This window comes from Mauremys mutica, chromosome 8 (assembly GCF_020497125.1).
Source record: "Mauremys mutica isolate MM-2020 ecotype Southern chromosome 8, ASM2049712v1, whole genome shotgun sequence".
Taxonomy (NCBI): Eukaryota; Metazoa; Chordata; order Testudines; family Geoemydidae; genus Mauremys; species Mauremys mutica.
In genome coordinates this window covers 93,414,335-93,439,865 of record NC_059079.1, presented here as the reverse complement: position 1 = coordinate 93,439,865, position 25,531 = coordinate 93,414,335, and the positions used below count along the sequence as shown (strand labels likewise).

Sequence of the window (25,531 nt, the reverse complement as noted above, 5' to 3'; positions counted from 1 at the left end):
GAACCCGGAGGAGCGGACCTGTTTGGAGGAGGTCCAACAAGTTCTCCTGGGGAGTAGGAAGCCGCCAAGCAGACAAGGTTTTCCCTCTGGGCATCCGCTTGAGGTATCTCTCCTTCATGTTCTTCCGTACAGTCTGTCTTAGACTACCTGCTTCATTTGAGGAACCAGGGCCTAGCACACTTTTCCATTAGAGTGAATCTCGCGGCCATCTCTGCTTTAAACCTGCTGATCCAGGGCCAGATGGTGTTTTCTCATGATATGATGGTCAGAATCTTCCTGCAGGTACGGACCCCTGTTCTGCAGTCGGATCTCAACTTGGCCCTCTCTAGGCTCACAGGCCCGCCCTTTGAGCCGCTGGGCTCTTGATCCCTTTCCTGCCTGTCATAGAAGGTCGCTTTCCTGGTGGCAGTGACATCAGCGAGACGAGTCTCTGAGATTAAAGCCTTGACCTCAGAATCTCTATACACGGTCTTCTACAAAGACAAGGCTCTGCTGCGGCCCCACCCAGCATTCCTGCTGAAGGTGGTGTCTACCTTCCATATGAACCAGGACATCTTCCTCCCGGTGTTCTGTCCCAAACCGCACAAGACCAGCAAAGAGAGGTGTCTTCATGCGCTGGACATCTAAAGGGTCTTGGCTTTTTACCTAGAATGCACCAATCTTTTCCATAAATCAGCTCAGTTCTTCATTGCTACAGTGGATAGGATGAAGGGCCTTCCAGTATCTTCATAGAGGATTTCCAACTGAATCACCTCTTGCATAAGGACCTGTTATGACCTGGCAGGGGTCCAACCACCACCAATTGTCAGAGCCCACTCAACTAGAGCTCAGGCGTCCTCGGCAGCCTTCCTGGTGCTCCTCCCTATCCAGGACATCTGTAGTGCCACGTTGTGGTCCTCTGTTCACATGCTCACAGCACATTATGCCATCACTCAGCAGGCCAAAGACAACGCTGGGTTCGGCAGAGCTGTGTTGCTATCTACACGTCTGTGAACTCCTGCCCACCTCTGATGGTATTGCTTGGGAGTCACCTAATAAAGAATGGACCTGAGCAAGCACTAGAAGAGAAGACAGTTACCTTTTCTGTAACTGGTGTTCTTCAAGATGTGTTGCTCATGTCCATTCCATGACCCACCCTCCTTCCCCACTGTCAGAGTTTCGGGCAAGAAGGAATGGAGGATTGGGGGCGGGGGGCGCATATCACGCCATACGGGTGCCAGAGCCGGTCCCCTACAGATACCGCTGAGGAAAAAACTTCCGGTACTGGTGCATGTGGTGAGCGCACACACCTAATATGGAATGGACATAAGCAACACCTCTCGAAGAACACCAGTTAAGGAAAAGGTAACTGTCTTTTTTCCAAGCAGAGTAGCAATTTCACAAATTTAACTTGGTAGGAAGTTCATATTGCAGCTTTCAGGTCCCTTTTGTTGGGTTGTGAACTGTCCAGGGCCGGCTCTAGGGTTTTTGCTGCCTCAAGTGGCGGAGGGGGAAAGGGGGGCGAAAAGCCACAATCGTGATCGACGCCAGCTCCACCACGCCGCTTTCTTCTTCGGCGGCAGGTCCTTCCCTCCGAGAGGGACCGAGGGACTTGCCGCCAAAGAGCCCGACGTGCCGCCCCTTCCCTTTGGTCGCCCTGAGCTGGTGCCTGGAGGCAGCCCTGGAACTGTTGCATTCAGTGTCAGTATGGGACACAACTAAATTAAAATCAAGTTTATGATAAATTTTCCTAAACGTCTTCTGCATCCTGGCACTTCTTAATTGAGAAGCCTATTAACTTTTTGGGTAATTCATAAAATATAATCAGAGCAATTGAAACACATGCATTGAACGTTGACCAAGTTAAGGCAAAGAATACCTAAACTTTTGCAAAAAAGGAAGCAGTGATATGGCAAAACTGAGCAATATTCAGAACCATTTATTAGAGTTGAGTAGAGAAAGGTAGTTCATTTCACAGAGAATTTTCATATTTCAGAAATTGATTTTCATTCCAAATTGGAACTAAAAAAACCCAAGAATTTCAAAGTTCTCTGTAGAAGGGAATGAAATCCTGGCTGTGCCCCATATGGTGGGTTAACCCAGAGCTGCAAACCCTGGTAGACCTAAGGTTCAGGTCTCTGAGGCAGTCATCCTGCCAACTTGCTTGCCTGCCATGTGACATGGGCGGGTTCTCTTGGACTCCTGAAATAAGGGTTTTTGAAGGCACTTTATTGAAATAGAACTATATCTGCAGAACACTTTAGATTTCAATGGACTGGTCAATTCTGACGAAAAATGTTTTGTTGGAATTTTTTTCAACCAGCTCTAGTATTTTTTTTAGCTGAACATGAAGTACTGCACTATAGTGCCCATCCTCTGGGAATTTTCCCAGTTTTCTGAGTCATATTCTTACGCAAATGTTCTCTGCTAGTTCAGCAGCATCAGATGTTAGACCTGCAGTAAGAGATTTGGCATACCATTATTTCAGTTATCTAAGTTAATAAAGTGTTTCCAAGAAGCTTAGTAGTTTTTTACGTAAAAACAGACTACGATTCAAGAAATGCTTTCACTGACAACAAATCCTTTTTTGCATTGAAGACACATACAGTATGAAAGTTTGTAAGTTGCTCTCATTTCAACTAGATTGGCTTTAGTGTACAATCTAGTTCTCTAGTATTGTGATCCAGTGTTACTGCCACTCTAATACTCAGATTAAAGGGAGTTGGTTAGTTGTAAAATGCAAACATCTGATTGATCTAGTGATAGTGGATTGATCAAGCTTCTGTTTTCTGGCAGAGTGCTATGGTTCTCTTGCTGAACAATTTCCCTTTTGCAAATTAATGAGCTCCAAAAGGAACTACTTCATGGGACTAGAGAAGTTATGTGATGGGGGAGGGGTGCGTATGTGTGTGGAGGAGGAGATTAAGGGGGAAAAAGGAGAATTCTTAACAATGGTAAGTGAAGGCCCCTTTTTGTAGGGGGCAGATGTATGTTCCTAGTTGAGCAGTGAATTTTAATTGCAAGTAATTTAAATGTGTTTCTTGAGAGACAGGCTCGAGGCTATACAGCGCTGCTGGATGGTACAAGCTGTGACACCTTTCTAGCCTCAGGCTATCTCTTCCTTCCACCAAAAAAGCCATATTTAAATTTCAGCTTTTAATAGGCCCGTGATACAACATGATGGTTTGTCCGACTAGCACACCTGTTTAATGATGCTTGTTGTACATCTGTTTCACAGAAATTTGGAGATATTGAAGACCTCCAAGAAGAGGATTCTCCTTTAAGTGTCATTCTGACTTTTAAGTCCCGCTCAGAAGCTGAAAATGTAAGTTCAGTAAGGGAACTCTTCCTGTGGTTTGAGGGTAAGAATCCTACTCTTTGGTACAATGTACTAGTTGAACTTTCTTCAGGGTGCTTTGTTCCATACCAGTCTGGAATGGACAGCGTGGATATTTGTTGCCATTAGTTAAATGGTTGGTGAACTCAGTATTGACAGAGCTTCAATGCTGGAGTCTTCCAACCAAGCAATCTTTGAGCCCTGTTGCTGTTCTCAGAATGCCAATGTGCATACAGTGACTCCGCCAATTAGGAGCTGTGTTGAAGTTGCTGCTCAGAAATATCCTTATGGGAGTGGGAGGTGGTAGTTGTGTAGCATAGATTTGGGAGGTGTACACTGACACTCCTTATGGGGATAACCTCTTCTGATTAAAGTATCTAATCTAGCTCACTATTGGTTACCTTGTTTCTTTACTCTTATGAACCATATGTTTTTAATTCCCTTTAAAAACACATCTAAAATAAAACCCAGGCTGCTAACCAAGGATTAAGATTCAAAGACCGAAGACTACAGATATCGTGGCACAAACCTAAGGTACCGTCTGTGTCCACAGAAATTGAGGAAGAGGAGTCCAAGGAAGAGGTACTGTAGTACATTGGAATAGTGGCTTATCCAGTTTCACAGGATTCCTAATAGTGTAGGGGTTTTTGCTTATGTAGAATGTTTTCTCTCTATTTGTTGTGGAAGTTGTCTGAAGATATTTTGTCAAAGTTCACAGTAATTCTTACAAGATAGAAATGTTGAAACCTTACTTGGATATTGTACCTGCACATGCATCCTTAAGAGAGCAATGTGTATTTTTGAGTAAAATATGCATACCTGTATAAACTATCAGGGCCAAACATTTAAGTTCTTTGTGTGCTGATTGTTAAAGGTACTCATCAGCAGTTCTGATATGGGGTAAATTCCTTCATTTCCAGTACCTGATTTTTATTTTTTCCCCCTGATTTGGGCACTTATAAATGATTGGTGGATAAACAAACTTGCCTTAGCCTGGTCTGCAAAGGAAAGTACTCATTTCTGAGAACCAACTACAGTTAATAAAGACTGCTCAGAAGCAGTGTAGTATTTGATTTGTGGACTTGTGGCTGTTTCCTTCTGACCCTTTTTCCTCCTTTATGATGGGGGCAAGATAGTATTTATATATTTTGGTAGAAATAATTATTCACATCTCAAGATAAGATTATCCCTTTGACTTGTAAACTACTAGATATTTGCAAGAGACTCTAATTCAACATTAACAATCCCATATTTACTAGAATCAATGTAGTAAGAAGGTGAAATTACTAGTCTTAATTATTGGTACTAGATGATACATTTTGTATTAATCCTGGCCAGATGGTGCAAAACACCTTCAGAGCTACAAAAATGTGCAAAGTACATAGTTTAAACTTAAAGATTATGTATTGCTTTCTCAGATCACACACCATCCTGAACCAAGCAATGTTTAAGTTGGATAATTGTTTCTGTCCCTTGACATGGAGGGATATGGATATATTATTAATCAGAACTTAATAGGAATATTGCAAATTATTCTCCCCTTAGTAAAGAATTTTATTTCACTTAAATGAAAAAGATCCTACTATTTTTGCAACATACTGGTGCCACTGAGGAGGGGACACAGCTCCTTCTTTTAGAGCCAGCGCATTGTGTATGCACATCGTATGGGAAATCCTTTCAAATAGTATCTAGAAGCCATTGTGTAAACCCAACCCTAAAATAATATCAAGATGCTGCTGCTTTATATACATCTCTACCCCAATATAACGCTGTCTTCGGGAGCCAAAAAAATCTTACCGCATTATAGATGAAACAGCGTTATATCGAACTTGCTTTGATCTGCTGGAGTGTGCAGCCCCTCCCCCCCGGAGCGCTGCTTTACTGTGTTATATCCGAATTCATGTTCTATCAGGGTAGTGGTGTGTAGCATGTTGCCTCTTGCATATAGAAGTGCATTGGCGTGTCATCTCTAAAACCAGACTACAATTTTGTCTTCATCCAGGAGACTGAAACCTCAGATTTATTTTTGCATGAAGATGATGACGATGATGATGAAGATGAAGATGAATCCCGTTCTTGGAGAAGATGAAACTTGATTTGGAATTGTATAGTTTTAGGAATATAGTTTGAACTACAACTTTTAAAAAATTATTTAAGAAAGTTGATGAGCCAAAAAAAATTATTTTATTTTACTTTTCAAAACACACAGTAGATTTCAAGTGAGAACAAGTTTGTGATATGAACATGACAGATACTTAGCTGTGATACTAGGTCAGCCAAAGGCCCAATGACTTTTTACAGAGTTATAAAGATCATCAGTGATGGTAGTCCTCCTATAAAGAAGAAACTTATCAATATTGTCAAGCCCTTTTTTCATGCCACCTGTATTATCTTGTTTTTTAATGCTTTGATTTATTAGATATAAATGAAAAAATGTTACAGGTTTTATTTAGTAATATTATAGGGTTGCAGGAGAGAGCTGCAGACACAATTTTCATTAAATGTCAATTGCTTCATGTTTGCTAACTCAAAAAGGGTAGCATTTTATTACATGTGAAGTCAGCTATTGTAGGAAATATTTGTGTCTGAATTCATTTTTTTGCTTCATGACCTGTCTTGAGAGCCACACACAACTTTAGTGTAGAAGACCCCAACTTTTCTGCATTCTAGTGTTTTGTCTTCTGTTTCCTCTTGCATACTTTAACAGGGAATTAGTATGATACTGCCTGGTACTAGTTCACTGTAAATTGCTTTAAATCCTGTTTCACTGTGAAACATTAGCAGTGACACTGATACCTGTGTCATTAGCATATTGTTTCCATTCTTTCACTGTCAGTGTCAATTCCTTCTTACAGTTTGGATACAAGATTCAAGCTTAATCCAGGCTGTTGATTTATTGCATTGTCAGTATTGGTAAATGTCAATCCTGTTAAACTGTATAGAGTTCTAAAACAAACAACCATGAGACCCCTCTTCTCTCATCTCCGCAATGTGACCAGGTCTGTCACTTTTATTAATATTCGGGCCAAACCCATACAGTGTTCAGAGCAAGTTTTATTGTTTTTTGGCCCAGGGAAGGTCAATATCCTATTATACTAAACCAGCACTTTAAGTGATATGATTCTTAAGACTAGTGTTTAAAACTCACTTTAGGAAAACTATTTGTATTTATATCTTAAAGTGCAGTTTAGTTTAAAAGCAGGTAAAACAGACACTATGAAATTTTCAATTGCCTTTGTCTTTATACCACTTTAAAACAAAAAAGCACCAAAAAAAGAAATGGTGGTGATTTTGGTAGAAATGGGGCTCAGAAGTTTAGACCCTTAAGAGCCATAGATCTTCATAACTCTGTTATGTGGGTCTTGCTGTTCATGAGCATAAATACATTATCCAGTAGGCTTTTTCCTTCACTCTATAGGCATCTGTACTGTACGCTTTGTACAATTGGAGTTATCTGGTATGTAAGTAGCCATGTAAAGTAGTGTCTTTGCGTTCTGAATGTCAGTTTGAAAGAGCAGAGCAAACACTCTCTTACCAACTGCTGGGATTCTAAACAGCTTATTATATACATGTACCAAATGCATACATTCTTGGCTTTAGAAATCATATATTGCTTTCAGATATTTAGCACACCAGAATATTTGGCAACTGGTTCCTGATTCAAAATAAATACAACATGTACCAGAAATTTTAATTTAGGCTGAACATAGCTAGTTACTTGAAGTCATGTTCTTTCAGGTTGCCCCTTGTACTCTTCCTCTCCATTTGAGTATCTTTTTGCTGTGGTAATATGTAAAAGAAGCCAAAACTTTATCGCTTTGAGTTTCGGTGTCAGTTGGAGGGAATATGTCCTTCAATATTTCCCCCCTTCATATTAAGACTTCCATTTTCTAATTAAATACTACATTCCTACTACTGCTGAGTTTAAATTAAATTTATGAAGGAATGATGAAAAAACATTAATACTTTGAAACTAGAAAAATAATCCTTGCTCTTCTCCCACCATCTCTAATATTTTCTTAATGTCTGTGGCTCAGTGTATATTTTGAAAGATCCATTACAGCAAATGTTTTGAGTCCTGGCAGTTTAAAAAATGATAGAGGGAACAAAGGATTTATATATTTTTTTTGTACAGAGTTTTTTCTTAAACTGTATAATTTTGTAAATATTTTGCTTTTTGTGTACTAAAACTACCAGCGTATAGATTTCAATAAGAATTGTTGTATTTTTGTATTTGGAAACTAAAGATTACAGTGAAAGAATGAAGCTGTAAGGCAGTGTTTTTCTCAAACTGGGGTCACCGCTTGTGTAGGGAAAGCCCCTGGCGGGCTGGGCCGGTTTGTTTACCTGCCCCGTCCGCAGGTCCGGCCGATCGCGGCTCCCACTGGCCCCGGTTCACCGCTGCAGGCCAATGGGGGCCGCTGGAAGCAGTGGTCAGTAAGTCCCTCGGCCCTCGCCGCTTCCAGCAGCTCCCATTAGCCTGGAGCAGCGAGCCATGGCCAGTGGGAGCCACGATCGACCGGACCTGTGGATGGGGCAGGTAAACAAACCGGCCCAGCCCGCCAGGGGCTTTCCCTACACAAGCGGTGACCCCAGTTTGAGAAACACTGCTGTAAGAGAAATTTCAGTAGCCTTTGACACAGTTAAACAGAATGGGGTTTCCTTTTCATATGGTTTTAGCGCTAAAAGGACACACCTTATCGACACACTTTGTTGAGAGACACTTTTGATCTTGCTCATATGTATTGGCTTTTTTAGTTTGGTGAGCTAGGCGAGAGATAAGGGTGGAAGATTTCTTTAATGGGCTTTGGAGAAATTTATATAACATTTCCTTTTGGTATACACATTGGTAGCCTTACATAAATCCTCAAGTGACATCCCAAACATGATTTCTAAGCATTGAAGCACTAAAGTGCGTTGTGCCTCCGCACTTGGCTTGTGTATTTAAAACATGCTATTTATATTATTGGGAATATAAGTGATAGGCAGCATAATAGTAACTGACTTAATTCTGGTATTTAAGGAGTGGGAAAGCTGTTTGAAAGTGACCTTCATTTTGCCAAAGCTAGAGGATCTCCCTGTGTTGTATTTTAGGGCTTAGTAGGTAATACTAAATTGTTTATTTTTAAGTAGGCAACTGAGAATGCCCATTTTATTTTTTTATGGTAACATTTTATTTTTATTATGAAATTATAATGTACACCTTCAGAAAGTACAGTTGACTTAATTCATAATCAGTACTATATCTATATATGAATACCAAGCAACTTATGTATAGGAAATTTAAAATAAAATGTTACCAAACTAAAGCCTAGTTTACAGACAATACAACTGTATATGCTAAACATTAAACCTTGGTATGAAGAATTATTCTTCATTTCTTTATCATCAAATTAAGTTCTTAAGCATAACAAAGCCCATGAGCTGAAAAGATTCATTTGAAAACACTTGCCCATTTATGATGAAGATGTTTCAGCAATTTTTTAACAAAATCATGTGAAAAGGAATATAAGTTCCTCTTGATGTATAGTAAACTTGTACTATAGTTTTTACAAAATTGTGAACTTGTGTAATAGTATAATAGGAGATATTGTTGAATTTCTAACTGTTTATACATTTAAATTCATATATGTAATGTTTGTTTTATTGATTACAATCTGAATTTCTAAGATGCATGTTGACTTTTTGCAATAAAGATATAATATGGAATGGTTCAAGATTTAAAAAAAGGAAAAAAGAAAAAGCTACAAATAACTAACTTAAAAAAAATTGGAAAACTGAAGAACCATTCCAAAAAATTACAACCATCACAAAAAGAGCGATATCACTTTTCTTCTGAAAAATGTGTGTGTGTGCGTGTCCCTGTATGTGCAGGCTTTTGCTTGCCTTATAGTTAATGAATATTGCTGAAGCAGCTGGAGAGAAGATAGTTTCTCTGTGGAGAGCATTACAGTTCTGTAAGAGCCAATATGAAGTAATGTGGTCAGCAAACTGTGAGTATATTTGTGTTTTGCAGAAAATGGCAAAGCATTTCATATCTTTTTATTTAAAGGGTAAACTAATTATTTTAATGCACCTTTGCCAGTGCACTGAACAAAATGAATTCCAGACCATCGACCTTTTGAAACAATTGAAAATACGACAGGCAGATAAAACTGCAATGTGCCAATTGTAAAACCAAGTTAAAAGTGATCTAATGCAAAGTGAGAACCAGTGTTGGTCCCATATTTATAATGAATCTTTAGAGCTTCTCTTTCCTTTCTAAAGTTCAATTTAAAAGTAGGAATGAGTGGAGAATTATTTTAGACTAGGAGTGAGTTACACACCCTACAGCCCCTTAAAGCAAATGTATATCACCTGATGATCTCTAAGGCGGGATGGTATCAGAGTACAAATATGGTATAAATAAAACAAAAGTTTGTCACAACATAGCCCCCCACCACCCCCAATCCAATCTATTAATCAGAACTTCTACCTCCGCCACTGTTGCTAGCCTTTAATGCCCACCAATCAGCTTCCTTAAATGCCTCTGCATTTTCTTCTGTGTTGTTCCTTATGCGGGGGGCGGGAATCATCCAATCTCATCCTTATCCTCCTTCAAATTACGCCTTAGAATTTACTCTGTCACGATGCCTACAAAACTTTGCTTACCGATCATGGCCAGGCAGGTGACAAGCTGTGACTTTTTTTTTTCTCTTCCCCTTTTTCACTTCTAGTCTCAATTTTTTAAAAAAAGGCTATGCTACATGTAACAGTAGTGTCATTTCTTCCCCATGCTCATTCACTGGTGTGTTGTATCCCTATTACCCTACCCTTCATCTGTCTGTCATTAGATTGTAAGTACTTCAAGGCAGGAATTGGCTTTTTTCTGTATTTTTACAGTGTTCTCCACAATGGGTCCCAACCCCAGTTGGGGCCTTATGCAGTACCATAAGCTTCAAAAAAGAACTTTTTTTATTTCCATTGTTTCCTTTGCCTAAAATATAAAGCCTTGGAGCAATATCTGCCTTATGAGATAAGGGCTTTTGAAGGAAGGAGGCCTTGAAATGGGGATGCTTAGGGGATGAGATTTGGAATAGAGAATAAATACTTGCCCACAAAACCACTAATTGAACATGTTTTCTAAGCAAGAAAAGGTAATAGAAATCATCCTGTGTGTATTTCAAGACTCTTAATTTTTTTCTTTCATGTTTTTGCAGATCTTTTGTATGGGAATATAGCTGTCTTGCACCTGAATTTTAGAAATGCCCTTTTACTGGTACAGGTGTGTCTCATCTTATGCTGGGGTTACGTTCCGCTGTCAGCGCCTAAAGCAAAAATCACATATAGTCAAAATTACATCAAGTGTAATGGCAGGCGGAATCACCTGCACTACAGGTACAGTATTGAAATTATTGTTTTTCTCTTTTTTTTTGCCAACTGCACAAAGCTGAATTCATGCATGTTAAATGCGCGTAAGATGAGACTCGCCTGTATGTGGCAGTTACAGTTATGATGGAGAGGAAAGTATTCTTTAAAACCATTTCTGGTAAAAACAAGACTTATTAAGGAATCTATTAACAGAACAAATTGAAGGTAAATGCATTTAACTCAAAGATTTTTACATTATACGTCAACCATTGCTAATTAGGAGACCAACCTGCCTGTCCTATATGCAGGACTCCTGTGGAGTTGATTGGCATTTCTATGCATAGAATTTCCTCAGAGGTGGGACTAGAACTTGCTAATAACTGATTTGTTTGGTTTTTTTTAGTTTTGAAATATACAAGATCAGATTGTAGCTTGTGTAATTAATGAAATAAAATGTGTACTAGGAAATACTTGTCAGATTCTTGATAACTGTTACCCATGTAAACATTGTTGACCCAAGCAGGTGATGTGATAATGTGAAGTTCCTTAAACTAAACTTATGTTCTTAAAAGTCTTATTCTTCACCTTTTTAAAAAAAATGTTTTTAGAAATTTGTTGATTCACCCAGTTGGGTACGCTTGTATTTGTCTAGCCAACAAGATGTTAGGATAGATAAAGAATGATGTGGAGAACAGGGAGAATATTATGCCATCATATAACTCAGTGGTGTGACCTTGTTTAGAGCATGTGTAGGACTGGTCGCCCCATTTTTCTTTTTATGACAAGTTTGGTTGCTAACGGTAATGGGTGATGTAATGTATTGCAACTTCTTTAAGGCATTTGATTTGGTACTGCATGATGTTTTGATTAAAAAACTAGAAGGATATAAAATTAACATAAGGGGAGGGATAGCTCCGTGGTTTGTGCATTGGCTTGCTAAACCCAGGGTTATAAGGTCAATCCTTGAGGGGGCCGTTTAGAGACCTGTGGAGGGGGGGGGGGGGGGAAACTGTCACAGACAGTACTTGGTCCTGCTAATGAAGGCAGGGGACTGGATTCAATGACCTTTCAAGACCCCTTCCAGCTATATGAGATGGGGGGGGGGGGGTTGTATGTATGTGCGTGCGCGCACACACACACAATGGAGTAACAGCAGGCTAACTGCTAGATCTCAAAATATAATTGTAAATGAAGACTCATCATAAAGCAGGTGTGTTTCATGTCACGTCTCACAGGGATTTGTTCTTGGCCCCATGTTTAACATTATCAGTGACTTGGAAGAAAACATAAAATCATCACTGAAGTTCACAATATTGAGGAGTGGCAAATAATGAAGTGGACAGGGCATTGATGCAGAGTAATCTGGCTGACTTGGGTATCTGTGTGCAAGCATGCAATACACATTTGTAACACAGCCAAAGGTAAGGTCATTCATCTAGGAACAAAGAATGTAGGCCATATTTATAGGATGGGGGACTCTATCCTTGGAAGAAGTGACTCTGAAGAAGATTTGAGGGGTCATCTGAGATGATCCAGTAGAACGTGAGCTCCCAGTGCAAAGCTGTGGCTAAAAGAGCCAAATCTGACCTTAGATGCATAATTGGGAATCTCAAATAGGAGTAGGGAGGTTATTTTACGTCCTGTATTTGGCACTGGCGTGACCACTGCTGGAATACTGTCCAGTTCTGGTGTCCACAATTCAAAAAGGATGTTGGAAAAATTGGAGAGGGTTCAGAGAAGAGCCACAACAATAATTAGAGGATTAAAAAATGCTTATAGTGATAGACTCAAGGAGGTCAATCTGTTTTGCTTAACAAAGAGAAGGATAAGGGGTGATTTAATTGCAGTCTGTAAGTATCTACATGGGTAACATTTGATAGTGGTCTCTTCAATCTAGCAGAGAAAGGTACAACACAATCAAATGGCTGGAAGTTTAAGATAGACAAATTCAGACTGGAAATAAGATGTATATTAACAGTGAGAGCAATTAACCATTGGAACAATTTACCAAGTGTCATGGTGGATTGTCCATCGCTGACCATTTTTAATCATGATTGAATGCTTTTCTAAAAGATCTGCTCTAGGAATTGTTTTGTGGAAACTCTGTGGCCTGTATTATATAAGAGGTCAGCCTATGTGATGACAGTGGTCCCTTCTGGTCTTGGAATCAATCTCAAAAAGGCTATTTCAGAATTAGGGGGTGGTCAGAGAAAGGAGATGAAAAGGATTAGCTGCGTCAAAAAACTCTTGTATGAGGAGATTGAAAGGATGGGATTTACCTTGGAAAAGACTAGATAAAAGGAGGCATGAGAGAAGTATATAAAAAGAATGGTATTAGACAGTAGATCAGGAGCTTCTGCTTTATCTCATAGAAAAAAAGACGTTCAGTGAAATTAAAATGTGGTAAATTCAAAAGCTATAAAAGGAAATACTCTTCACACAGTGTATAATTCGACTGTGGAACTCATTGCCACAGGATGCCATTAACCAAAAAAAGTAGTAAGATTCGAAAAGGGATCAGATATTAATGGACAAGAATATCCCAAGTTTTAATGGATAACGCTATCAAATTTTGTAAGAGATGTTAACCTTCATGCTTCAGAATTTGAACCAATCTTGAACTACTAGACGGGGCTTTTTGCATCTTCCCCTGAAGCATCTAGCGTTGGCCCCTGTCTGAACCACGATGTTACACTTAATGCATAATGGGTCTGATCTGGTATGACAATTCCTTTGTAATTACAAACACATCCTGGTATATCGAATAAGGGAGGAGCCATCTACTGAAGGAGCCTTTTGTAGAAGTGTTGCTAGCAGAGGCGATGCATCGGGGAGGGGCACGTGCAGGGTCACCCCACCCCCCCAAATTTGCTGCTTGTCTACACTGCTGAAGCCAACTGCCCTCACTCTGCCCCTCCTCCCCCACTATCAGCAGGCCTGGGTCGTCTGATTGCTAGGTCAGTGCTTTCTCTCAATACATCTTGGTTCTCTTGTCTGTCTTCTCCTACATCACCTTTTTTGCCCATTCACAGCTTTAAATATCTGTATTTAAAGAGAATATCTATAGAAAATGAATTGTGCTAACTATTCAAATAATAGTAGTATGCTTATTTGGAAAGTGATTAGCGAGTTTTAGGTGCTACCACAATTTAAATAGTTACTATTAAACTATAAAGTTTAAGGTGGGTGAGGCAATATATTTTACTGGACCAACTTCTGTTGTTGAGAGACACAAGCTTTTGAGCTATACAGATCTGGGAAAAGGTAGAGTATCACAGCTAAATACAAGGTGGAACCGTTTGTTTAGCTTAGGTAGTTAACACCTATTCTAAGGGTTAGTCTATGCTACTAGGCAACATCAGCACAGATGAACTGATGCCTATGGAGAGTGCTTTCCTGTCAGCATAATCACTCTAGCTCAATGAGAGGCGGAAGCTATGCTGATGGAAGAGCGTCTCCCACCAACGTAGCACAGTGTAGACACTGCTTGAAGTTGATGTAACTTACGTCGCTCGGGTTGGCTTTTTCACACTCTTGAGCGACATAAGTTGCATCGACTTGGGGCTTGTCTACATGACTGCTTAAGAGACCAGTGAAGTGGCCTGTTAACACCGCTGCAGTCATAGGACAAAAAAGGAGGGTTAATGGGTTACAGATTGGAGTAATAAGCCATAAATGCAGTGTCTTTATGAAGACCTCAACGGAAACCTGCACAACACTTTCAAAAGATGAGTCTGGGAGCTTAAATTCATAACTCTACTAGATGCTCTAAGGCTTAAGGCAAAGTGCCCAAACATCCTGACAAGTGTGTGGTTATACCTGATATTCTGAAACTTGTTGGGTTTTGATGCATTTTTTGGTTAGTTATATTGGCATCTGTAACTTGTAGTAATGCTTTATTTCTCATGTTTCCATTTAATTCAGTTTTGTACACTAAAAACCTTGTGGGTTGAAATAAGAATTGGTGAGAAATTGAGGCTTTAGGAAGTTTATCCTGTAGAGGGCACAAGAATACAGAGATCTTACACTTACACCACAAACTCTGACTGACTGTCTGCTCTTAAACCCACTTTTGTACATCTGTGGCATCACAAGTTGCTTAAGCTTGTCAGAAGAGTATTTTTGTATTTGCTACCAGAATTTTAAAGGTGTTTAGGTGCCTAAAGATGTAGCTAGGTGGAGAGTTAGACATGTAGGTGCTTTTGAAAATCACATAATAGATGTCGTGGGACTTAACACTGTAAGACTAAAGCCCTCAGCTAGGTACTAAGAACCAGATTTTTGAGTTAGTGTGATAAGTTTGTCATTCAGAATAAAGCACTCTACACCTAAAGCCTGTCATTTCCAGAGCCAGCGTTAAACAAATTGCCTCTCTGTAGCAGCCAACATCTCCACTATTTGTTGTAACTAAGGGTACGTCTACACTACAAGACTATTTCGATTCATCTTAATTCGAATTTCTGGAATCGACCTAATGAAGTCGAAGTTGTGTATCCACAATAAATACACTAATTCGACTGTGTGAGTCCACAGTAACGGGCGAAGCGTCGACTTTGGAAGTGGTGCACTGTGGGAAGCTATCCCACAGTTCCCGCACTCCCCGCCGCCCATTGGAATGCTGGGATTTCCCACCAATGCATGCTGGGGGGGGGGGAATTGTGTGGAGGGTGGTTTTGGGTAACTGTCATCATTGAACCGTCAATCACGCCCAGCATCCCTTCCTGAAAGCGCCAGCTGGCAATCTGTTCGTGCACTTTTCTTCTCAGTGACAGCGCGGGCGCCACAGCACTGCGAGCACGGATCCCGCTGCAGTTGTGGCCGCTGTCAGCTCCTCGCAACTTATCGTCCACCTCTTCCGCAGTCAGCTGCTGAGAAATTTGGCTAATTTTCAATGGTGCTGCGAGCAGTGGTGGACCATGGGGGACGTTTTACCAACATCAACGTCGGGTGGCCAGGCAAAGTTCATGACGCGCGTGTTTTCAGGAACTCTGGTCTGCTTAGACGCCTGCAGGAAGGTAGTTTCTTCCCGGACCACAAAATAACGCTTGGGATGTGTAGATGCCCATACTGATCTTAGGGGACCCAGCGTACCCGCTAATGCCCTGGCTCGTCACGCCCTATGCAAGCACCTTGCACAGCGACAAGGAACTCTTCAAGTACCAGCGAGCAGCGTGAACTGTGACTGTTCAGTTTCTTCACAGAGAAGCTGAACCTGCCCCTGTTTCTTTACCAAGTTACTGTTGACTAGCCTCTGCAGTTACATACCCCGTCCACCCCGCTTCCCCAACTTCTAACACATTTAAAAATTAAAGTACGTGCTCCACTGTAGCTTTACAACGGTGTCTTTATTGATGACTTTGCATTAAAGGGTTGAAACTGGGACGCACACTGTGCTGGGTAGGGTGTGTGGTCATGTAAAGACCGCCTCTAAAGTCGAGGTTTGACATGCTCCCGCTCCCAGACTGGTCAGCAGTGCCGGACTGGTTGTTTCAACGGATCCTGCCATCCCTCCTTTTTTGGACTCTGTGTGCGGGGGCTATGTGGCCTTGTTGCGGGGGAGGACGGATACAGATTCCTCTGCTGCGTGGCTCTGCGGTCCATTACAGGGACCGTTGCATGACATCTGTAACCCCCCTCCCCCGCTACAAATGCACGTACCACCCCCAACGACAGAAAACCTGCAAACCACCTCCCATACCAGCTAACCGCCTACTGACTGCACTGTGTGTGTGACATGCTGCTGATCCAGCCCCCGTCTCTGTACCCTGCTAAAGGTGACTGTCCTATGCATTACACTACCCCCTCAACCACCCAACGACCCACCCAAGACATCTAACACAGCGTTGTGTAAAAAACCATGACGGAAAAAGTAAGTAACAGAAAACTACTTTTAATAATCAAGAACACAGTAAGGGAAGGACTTTTCAAAATGTAGTAACTGATAGCTTTTGGGTAATTTAACACTGTCCTGTGGTGCAGTGACAGTTTTCACGGCCCCTGGTGACCCTCCTTCTTGTTATTTTTGATGAGGGGGGGATTGGAGTTTGAGGCGGGGGTGGGCGGTTGCAGATACAGTGCAGGGGGGCTCTGTCTTCCTGCCTGCGGTCCTGCAGAACATCGACAAGGCGCTTGAGCGTGTCCGTTTGCTCCCTCATTAGTCCAAGCAGCGTTTGAGTCGCCTGCTGGTCCTCCTGACGCCACCTGTCCTCCCGTTCGCAGAGTGAGCGGTGCTGCTGACTGAGGTTCTCCCTCCACTGGCTCTGCTGGTCCGCCTCGGCTCTGGAGCAGCCCATAAGTTCAGCAAACATCTCGTCCCTTGTCTTTTTCTTACGCCTTCTAGTTTGCGCCATCATCTGTGAGGGGCATGGTGCATCAGGTCGTGATACAGTTGCACCTGTGTGATGTCAAAAAGGTAGTGAATTTCTTACAATGATACATTTTTTAAACAAAGAAACATAGTCTACTCGGTGTCTGTGAACAAGAGTATGCACAGCACCTGTCTCATGCGCACTCACTAATGGAAAGTTCGATTTCTCTGAATGCGCTTTCATTGCCTGGGGTATTGGGCTGCAGATCAGAGAACCTTTGCAGGAAAGAAGAATTCGTGTAGCAGCAAGGCATGGTAAGCCAAACACTTTTGGATTCATAGAAGTGAATGTACAGCTCTGTCCTCTTGATGCAGGCAATCCTGAAAGCATAAACTCGGCCCCTGTTGCACCCCCTCGCGGCTGTTCACTGGGAAAGATCCCTGTATGCTGCCACTCTGTAGACTGCAGCACGTGGCTGTTAAGTGAGGCTTCTTGTTATGCAAAGGAACAGTTAAGCGCTCCCATTACTAATAGTACCCCAATTACTCTAATTTCATGCAGGAGTGTGCGAGAGAGATCACCCTGAGGAGAGTCTCACGGGCAGAGAGAGCGCGCATGCTGGAAGAAAGCCACCACCACCCAGGGGCCTACTCTGCCATGCTCGTGAGGGCAATGGTCCCGGAGTTCCAGCTTGTAGCATGGAAAGGCAAAGTGTGCTACCTCGGGGCACACGATAAGCTAGCTCTGCCAAGGAACCTCCTGCATAGACTTTTAGATTACCTCCAGGTAAGGTCCATCGTGTAGATATAGCCTCACTAAAGAAATTCTTGCTCCATGGGTTTGAACTGACCTTTAACCATGCCAGTTTGTTTTTAAGAAATAACTTGCCATTTTAAGCTGGATACCAGTCTAAACATTCGCACTCCAGTACCTCTAACCCTTTTTGTAAGGGAAAAGGCAAGTCTGAATAGCTTTGATTTCCAAGGGAGAGATTTCTAACTCCAGGTATTTAGGGGGACCATATTTCCCAAAGGGAAAATGGGACACGGCGTGGGGCTAGCCCAAGCCCTCTCCCTTGCTCCCCCATCATGGGGCTAGCCCGAGCCGCTCGCCTGAGCCACCTCCCCGTGCAGAGCTGGGTCCAGAGCCCTCACTATTTCCTTTATGAGGCTGTGGTGGCCTTGCTGCTGGCTCAAGCCCTGCCTGCTCCCCGCCCACAGAACTGGCAAATGCCCACTTTTGCCAAAAAGGGCAGGACAGCAGGGACAGGGCTTAAAAAGATGACTGTCCTCACCAAAACGGGGTGTATGGTCACCCTAACTATTAAGAGTCCAAGAAAACAGCCATCAGGGCCCAACAGATAAGGTGCTTCCAGGCTTTTTCAGAAGTTTTTAATAGGACACAATAATATACAGTGAAATACTGGTGGAAGGGATGGTGGAGAGTAAATGATAGTGAATATTTACCATAAAAACCTACTGGAGTCGCCTATCTCTGCACCTAGAAAATGTTTCTGGTAACACCCCACCATACTTGATGTGTGGCTAGTCCTTTAATGATGTTTATTTGGGGGTAAAATAGATGAGAAATGAATATAAATACAAAATATTTGCCATACTAGGTCAGGCCTGTAGTTCATCTAGTCAGTATCCTGTCTTCAACAGTGGCTAGTACTACATGCTTCAGAGGAAGGGGTATGAATCCCCATTTAAAAAAAACAAACTTTTTTGAACAGTTTCAATAGACGTGAGTTTTTAGCAAAGCATAATAAAGCTCAGTTCCCTGTCTGACCTGACAGACATAGAGGCTTCTGTACTCAAGCTGCTTTCTTGGACAGTTTGAACAAAAGAAATGCTAAGAGTGTGAATTTTCAAAAGCACTTAGCATTATCCTAATTTTACTTCCATGAAAATCAGTGGTAAAACTCCCATTTACTTCAGCTGAAGCAGTGATAGGCCAACATTAAGCACTTTTTAAAATCTGGCATGAAATGTTTTGTTGAAATAACCAACACAAACTTTTTTGGAAAAAACCTTTTCAGAGATAATGTGAAAATTGTGCATCTTGTGACTTTAAAAGTTTCTCAGCAATTTTTGCTGCATTGTTAAAATTCTAATTTTTTTAATCACACTTCCTTTTGCAAAAGTAAACCAATGTGTCAGAGCCCAGTATGCCAAATCAGTTTTGGGGCTTGTCAACATTGCAGTGTTTGAACACCACTGTGAAGAATCACATTAGCTGACATGATGGCAACCACAAATCAATTAATCAAAATCTTGTTCAAATACAAAACTTGGTTTTTGTAAGGGAAAAGGCAAGTTTGAATAGCAGAAAACCTGTCTAGCAAAAGGCGATTAATAGCACCTAAACCTGAACACAAATAACAATAATAGGGACATTTCCTCTCCATCCTTCATATCAAGGAGGTGTGACTTTCTGTTTGAATGCTAACGTTATTAAGCAAAGGCAGGTCCTTTTTTCTGAAAGGAAATTAAATGTAAAAATCTTTAATGTGGCAATATGAATTTAAGCATACAGATGAGGCAATGAAAAGTGAGGTCTTCAGTGTGAGTGAGTTAATCATGTTTTCATATCCTGACTTCTGTTTAAACTTCTAACCTGCAATTAACTTTTGCATTTATTAGCATCACTTTACATTTATATAGAACTCGACATCTCCAAAGCATTTTACACACTGTAGCAAATCCTTGTAATAAGGGAGGCAAGCACTGTTCTCATTGTGCAGAGGGACTCATCTCTCTAGTCTGAAATGGCTGTTTGGATTGTGGCTCTCAAAATGCCCATCAGAGTTGACCATGTGTACTGGTTAGGAAAGGAACAGGGGTGCTTGATTCTTACCAGGAACTAGCTGGAGCCCCTTCTCCCCTTTAGCAATATATAGGAAGGACGGGGTGGTCATAATTCCTTAACACCTGTTCGCAACACCCAGTCTGAAAAAGCCAAGTGACTGGAAAAGCTGAGTGATATTAGTTTTGTGTTACCTTATTTAAAATAAGGTACTATGGATTATCTGGGAGGCCTCTTCAGGAATTGAATTGTTTATCAGCTATGGTCACCAAGTTGTCTGGAGCGACTCAAAAGCATGAGTTCTATACTTAGATTTCACCAACCAAATATCAAGTGTTAATTCCTTAGGCATTAGAACAGCATAACCATGGAGTCACAGACAGTCTCCTTGGGTGCTCCGGTCTATCTTGCCACTGAGGCAAGCTTGCCTTTGTGGTTGATGGCCCTTTACATCAAAAATTACAATAATATTCAGGTTATTTCCAATCTCAAAGGACCAATCACTTACCCCAGGTTTTTTACCATAGACAATGCTTGTAGCCAATCCTATAATTTAACTAAAGATGTATTAACTAAGAAAAGGAAACGAGTTATTTACAAGGTTAAAGCAGATAAACATACAAATGAGTTAGTCTTCAGTTTCAAAAGATGATAGAAGCTACTTTAATATGCAAGCTGTAGGGTAAATCCAGGCTAAGCAGCTGGGGATCCTTTGCTTGTGCTTAGAAAGGTAGTTTCTTCTTGTCAGGGATTTTTATTCCCTTCCTCCAGAGTTAAGCATCTACTCATCCTGGGTGGTGAAGAACAATTAACAGTCTTTGTTCTTTGCTGTTTCACAATGGCTCATTTGGTTTCAATGGGTGTTCTTGTTGGCAGGAGGTAACACCTTCTGTAGGAAGCCAGCATTTTATGTGAGTTAATGCTTCTTTCTTGTTGGGTGAGTTAGGGCAGTGATTCTCAATCTCTCCAGACAGCTATACCCCTTTCAGGAGTCTGATTTGCCTAGCATTCCCCAAGTTTCTCTCACACACCCCTTAAAAACTACTTGCTTACCCAATCAAACATAAAAATACAAGTGTCACAGCACACTATTACTGAAAAATTATTTACTTTCTCATTTTTTACCATATAATTATAAAATAAATCAATTGGAATGTAAATATTGTACTTAAATTTCAGTGTGATACTTGAGCCTGTTTTCACTTGTGAGTCTTGTCATTCTGGGAAGCAGTGAAGCAACAGCAGCAGTTAAATTTTTCTCCACATTGAGTCTATTCCTACTCTTTGTCTTGATGGCAGTCTTAGTAGAAAATGAGACTTCACAAAGATATGTTGACCCGAAAGCCAAAACATAGTTCCTAAAGTCAGTGTATTCTCTCTGTACTCAGGGACAGCTTTACGGGTTTGCAAGCAGCGCAATTGCCCTAGGCTCCGCAAAGCTACACTACTCAGGCTTAGGCTCCAGCTCCATCCAGCGGGGCTCAGACTTTGGCTTCAACTTCAGCCCCAGGGGGTGGCGCTCAGCGTTTGGCTTTCTGCCTTGGGCCTCAGCGAGTCTAACGCTGGCCCTGGCACCCCCATTAAAATAAACTCACAACCCACTTTGTGGTCACAACCCAAGTTTGAGAGCTGCTGATTATAGTATATAGAGCAATATAAACAAGTCATTGTACAAACTAACATTTCATACAGACAGACTTCGCTAGTGCTATTTATGTAGCCTGTTTCAAAACTAGGCAAGTATCTAGATGAGTTGATGTACCCCTTGGAAGACCTATGAGCTTGAGCTCCACAGGGGGTTCACAGCATAGAGCCAGCCAGCCTTTCTTGTCAATTTCAGGGCTGCTGCCAGTCTCAGAGCTAGAGTCTCACAACTGAAGCTGTGAAATTGACAAGAAAGGCTGGTAAACTGTTCCTGTGAAATTGAGCCCCGCAGGGGGCTCACAGCTGGAGCTATCACCCCCCCCCCCGGGGTGGAGGATGAGGGCTCCAGCTATGAGCCTAGCACCTGGCTGATAGCTGCGGGGAGAGGGGGAGCTGTCAGCTTGGTGCCTGGCTCAATTTCATAGTAGGGAGCCTACCAGCCTTGTCAATTTCATGGCTTCAGCTGTGAGCCCCCTGCCGGAGAGGGGAGCTATAAAATTGGTAAGAATTTCAGCCAACAGCCGATGTAAGTAATGCAGTGTCTACATGGACACTGTGTCACCCTAATTACACCGATATACGTGCTATACCACTCATAGAGGTGCAGTTATGTCTGTGTAGTAGGGCCCTTACATCAACAGGATCAAGGTTGTAATGTAGACAGACATCCTTAGGTCAACATAAGCTGCCTTACATTGACCTAACTTTGCAGCATGGACCAGGCAATGCAAACACTCAGTGTTACCTTATGACATAGGGTACTGAGTTGTAAGTGAGATTACTACATGCAGCATCCTATAAGCATTTCATAAAACCTTAACGCTGAACACATTTGTATAACTTAACATCTATTTTAACAGTACTAACATACTGGTAGGCCACACTGGTTTCCAGCTATGTATTGGTCAGTGTCCTGTTGAGGCCTGGGGGCCTTGGCATGAGCTTGCAACTTGTCTGACAGGGTTATAATGGTATTAAGTCAGACCATGTAAAATGCGAACCGTGGCCACTGGGAGTTGCAAGTGGCCGTACCAGCGGACGCTCAGGTAAACACAGCATTTTGCGGCCTGCCAGAGGCTTACCCTGAACAAGCCGTGAACCAAGTTTGGGAACCCCTGTGTTAGATTAATGTATTGACCCATCACACAACACTGCATGAGCATGTCTTAGAAAATGAGCGTAGCTGCATTTGACTTTTCCCTCCATTTGGCTTATTGCGGGCTTATGTAGAGGTAAGTATAGTAACACTGTCAGCAGGCCATTTTATTTGTGTCTGTCAAGTGTCAGTGTCCTAGCTTCATCTGTCCCCATCCGCAGATTGTATTTGAGTATTGTATCCCTTGGGAGGAGCAGCACAGAAAAGTTTATTGGAAACCATATAGAACAGAATTATGCTAATCTGTAGATAAACATATTTTAAAGCAATATCTTCTGTGACCCTAGCAATGTTCATCCAGGAAATATGAAGCACTTTGTAGTAATTTGGCTGCTTATTTTATTTTCAATTTAATCTTAAATGTGCCTTCACAATAGCAAACAGGATTATGATGATCTTTCAGTTTTTATATGGTGCCTCAGTATGTTTTTTCAATATTTTTGAGAGTTTGATGCCTTTTCTTTTAACCTTAGCCTAAAATGAAAGTTTATAAACTTATTTAGCTGTGTTCTTGCAGTTTTCATATGTCTTGTAAAATTGTATTGATAAAAAGAGCTGATGTAGTATTTTTAGTTTGCGATTGCATGCATAAAGTAGGATCATCTTGTCAATGTACAAGAAATTATGACCCTCATTCTTCCAACAATGGTACATTCATTTTTATTATACTTTCGATCCTATGTTAAACTTTTGGATTTTTCACTTTAATTCAGTAATGTCATGACCATAAAAGGCTTTGGCATTACATACCAGATGGATGGATGGATGTGTACTATGCAGCTAACTGGAAAGAGTTTGAGATAACAATTGCTCATGGCTTTGCCATTTGTATGTTCTGCAGATCATCTCAAAATGCCAATAAAAATGCAATACATAAAAATATGGTGTGATATAGACATTATGGAGTAGCTGTTTTAATTATTTTTTTGTTGTTGTTCTATTGCTCCCCTGTAAACTGTGGTTGTTCTTTTCTGTATAATACAGTAACTAAAGTGTTACACTCACTACAGGATAGAAACAATTAGTACTAATTAGTTCCTATAAAGTCTAGAATTGAAACAAACCGATTAGTTCAAGGCAAAACAGGATTTTCTCTTATGGTTTTGAACAGCCAGGATTCCTAGAACACCTGTAATGTGAAACTTTTGTGTTTAGCACTGACACCTTAGAGATACTGAACTGTGTAAAGCTTGCAGTGCTATTGAAAAGTATCAGTGGTTGGGGAGTTTTTGGGGGGTTTTTTTGTTGTTTTTTTCCAGCATCTGTTTGGTCTGTTACAGTCAGTCCTAGTCTCATTGTAACTTTCAATCCCTGCTCTTACCTGATCCAGGTTGTGAGGCAGCACCCTTTTGCTAGATGTGGATCCCGCCAGGATGATCTATGCTTTCTTCAGTCAACTTCAGGCTGGGCATACACACTTTCTAGAAAGAGAGGTGAGGTTCACGGAAGCTTCGCTTCGGTGTCGTGGCAGCCTGTAGTCTAAAGCAATACAGATGAGCACATCAAACTAATTCTTCCTATTCTACACTGTTTACCTGTCATACTGGATCCACTTCAACCTTATGACATTTCATCTAGACCTTGGACTGCAGGCATCACTGTTGGTCTGCCTCTCTTCCAGAGACTTGCCTCAACAGCTTCAGTCAGTAGCAATGCTCAAGCTAACAGCCGGCAGTGCAACTTTGGGGGCACACCTCTATTGCCAAAGGCCATATCCATTGAGCTTTCTTCCGCAGGACTTCAGGATGAGCCAGACTTGCATGACTGGTGTTTTCACAGATATTCCCCCAACCACCACCAAATGAACTCTTCCCACTGGGTAGCAACCCTGCAGAAGCAGTTAAATCAGTGGTGGAATGGGAGTAGAATCTTTTCAGATTGTTTAAATTGTGTGTATGGTGATTAAAACCATGGAGTTGCCTGTATTAAATGTGTAAGTTAAGTAGCTATGAGGGAAAAACATGCAGTTATGTGATTTTGTTTTAAGAGATGATTGGAGAAAGAAGTGACAGGATTAGAGTGTTTGTTTTAAACCATTCTATTGAAGTTAGATTCATAGGGCATACAGCAGGTGAGAAGGTGGCAAATGGCAAAAAATGAACGTTGCTTATTCCATGGTGGTTGTGACCACATCTAGGGTGTATGTGTGCAAAATACATGGAATACATATTATACATGGGGGAATGTCTTTTGCAGAACATTGTCTTCAGATAATCTGTAATAGAGTTCATATAGCACAAATCCTGTTACCATAAAGGAATGAAATTGTTACATTTTTAAAGAGGTAAAATGAAAACATTTGATTTTTATTAGATATTTGAATTAAGTCCTACTTGCTTTTGGGACATGGTCTTCCAGGAGGAGATTGTTAATGTTTCCTCTGTAACAACTTTACATAGCTAAAACTTTTTTAAATGTCAAAGACCATTTGAAAATTGGACTTTCATGATTGACATTATTTTCTTAGGCCTGTTTTACCACCATGGAGTCAAACATTCCATCAAGATTTATCTAAAGTCCTTTAAGTTTTCTCAGCACTATCCTTCATCCTATACTCCTGCCTTCCAGGTACCCCTTTTCTTTACCATTTCTCAGTTTTTGTGGCTTCTGGAGAAAGGTATGTGTGGGGGGGTTTTGTTTTTTTTAAGGTAGCTTTTAGATTTGGAACTTTATTTTAAAAAAAAAGTGTTACACACTTTATTTACATTGTACATATGCCTAACCAGTAGTTGATGGAAATAATTGCAGATATGTCTTCATTCTAAGTATCTGGCTGTATTGAAAATGAGTAATAGGAACACTGTCAAAATGGAATGACCCTAACACAATTTGTGGTGGCCCTATTCATTGCAAGGTTTGTTTATTGTATACAAGATTGAAATGCCATAGATGAAGCAGTACATTGAATACTCATGATCTGTTAGAATTTCCCCCTAAGTAGGTTATTTT

The 25,531-nt window shown here is 41.0% G+C and overlaps 1 protein-coding gene across 2 annotated transcripts in view; it reads left to right on the top strand.

The window, feature by feature from the left end:
• The window catches only part of RBM27 (RNA binding motif protein 27), a 43,541-nt gene extending 35,821 nt beyond the window's left edge, over nt 1-7,720 (top strand). For both annotated transcript variants that reach the window (XM_045027572.1, XM_045027571.1), the window contains exons 19-21: nt 3,218-3,304; nt 3,788-3,898; nt 5,319-7,720. In XM_045027572.1, the coding sequence (XP_044883507.1) occupies nt 3,218-3,304; nt 3,788-3,898; nt 5,319-5,405 (285 nt within the window). In that variant the 3' untranslated portion in view covers nt 5,406-7,720. The remainder of the gene's footprint in view (nt 1-3,217; nt 3,305-3,787; nt 3,899-5,318) is intronic.
• The last annotated feature ends 17,811 nt before the right edge of the window (nt 7,721-25,531 follow it).